This window comes from Olea europaea, chromosome 17, assembly GCF_002742605.1.
Source record: "Olea europaea var. sylvestris chromosome 17, O_europaea_v1, whole genome shotgun sequence".
Taxonomy (NCBI): domain Eukaryota; kingdom Viridiplantae; phylum Streptophyta; class Magnoliopsida; order Lamiales; family Oleaceae; genus Olea; species Olea europaea.
In genome coordinates, this window is record NC_036253.1 from 14431477 (window position 1) to 14433252 (window position 1776).

Here is a 1776-nt window from a genome sequence, read left to right on the forward strand (position 1 = left end):
ACTTGGCTGACTTGAACTTAAACAATTACAAAAACAAAATGGCAACAAAAGTGACAACATTAAATCTTTAAATCATCAACAATGGTCTACCTTTTGGTTTTTTATGGGCTTCGTCTTCATTCATTTTATAAAAGGACTTGATATATGTGGGATTCTTCTTTTTTCAACAGTGGCAGCAGCTTTGATAATTGATGTAATATCACTAGTTACCACTCATGTTTGGACTCTTCACATGTTTCTTTCACTTGTCTATTCACAGCAGATACAGGCGATAGCAGCTTTGTGGCGCCTTTTCAGGTAAAATCCATCTAATTCTAATTGACAATCTTCATTCATGTGTTGATAATAAATTGTTTAGCTTAAAGATGTTGAAGTTTTTCGTTTTTTATTATATTGCCATTGTGGTTAAGGCTGCATCCAGGTTTATAGCAATTTTGAATGTTGAGGCAAATTCTAAAACTTGTGAGCAAAATGGCATCTGAAAAATTGTATTCCATTGAATCTTGTCTTGATAACGACCATTGTTTTTGTCCTATTGTAAAAGCAGTTTAAGTTAATGAAAGGATTTTGGGTAGTGTCTGGCCCCAAAAATTTGTTCAGTAATTCTTTCAAGAGTATAAAAGATTAAGATATTTGGTTAAACGGAAGATAATATGGTGGAAAAGTCTCACAAGTTGATCATCATCGAGAAAATTATTTGGAGCATGAAGAATGATTTGTAGAGCCTTAATCTTAAGTTTTATGAAAAATTGCTCCTACAATGAGACAAATGTCTAAAAAATCGTCGCCCACTTTTTCTCCCCATGATCTATAAACTTTGTTAGCCCTAAAAATATATGAACTAGAAAGGAGCTTGGCTTACAGGTAGTTACTTGTGAAGGCTTCACTACAAGGAAACCAAAAGAAAAGGAAGAAGTCTATGTTTTGAGATACTAGGTTTGGGCATGATATCTGCAATATCCTCCTGGATTTTGCTCAAGGGTTTTGATATCATGAAGAAGGATATCAAAGGATACCAGAAGAATAACTCTGTGTTTCTGATCACGTTCTAAAAGAGAATAAGAGCATTGTTTAACATGTTCAGTTCATATCTGGAGAGCATACTGAATCACTGATATATCAATTAATTCAATCGCTTTATCTATATTGGGTTTTATTTATTATAAACTTTTGCTTGCGCTATTAGTGCAGATATTCATGACTGCTTGAGAATTTCTCAATTTGAGTTGACCTTGAATATCTATATAACTTGGAGATATTATGATTTTCTGATGGTTTCATCCACTCATAGCATCACTAAATTTATTGCAGGGGCAAGAAATGGAATTCATTACGTCAGAGATTAGATAGCTATGACTACAGTGTGGAGCAACATGTAGTTGGCTCTCTTCTGTTTACCCTACTTCTACTTCTACTACCAACCACATCTGCATTTTATATTTTCTTCACCATTTTGAAAACAGCCGTGAGCTTTATCTGCATGGTTGTTGAGGTTGCTATATCTTTAATTCACGCCACTCCGTATGCCAATGTATTTCTTTGGTCAGTCAGGAAGAAAAGATTTCCATCTGGGATTTGGTTTGAAATTTTATCTTGTGAACAAACTGCCATTAATTACTCAGAGATCAGATCTCCGGCAAGAACTAGTTCACCCAGTGGGAAGTTGCAAAAAACAACTGATACTAGTGGCAGTAAATCCAGTGTCTTGGTTTCATTTCTTCACAGCAACTATTTGACCTTGGGTAAGGCCTTGAGCTGTATTTATGAATATTCTTT

The 1776-nt window shown here is 34.6% G+C and overlaps 1 protein-coding gene across 1 annotated transcript in view; it reads left to right on the plus strand.

The window, feature by feature from the left end:
* The window catches only part of LOC111365660 (N-acetylglucosaminyl-phosphatidylinositol biosynthetic protein gpi1-like), a 20514-nt gene that overhangs the window by 16131 nt on the left and 2607 nt on the right, over positions 1-1776 (plus strand). The window contains exons 5-6 of the mRNA XM_022986200.1: positions 82-297; positions 1312-1757. Coding sequence (XP_022841968.1) covers positions 82-297; positions 1312-1757 — 662 coding nt within the window. The remainder of the gene's footprint in view (positions 1-81; positions 298-1311; positions 1758-1776) is intronic.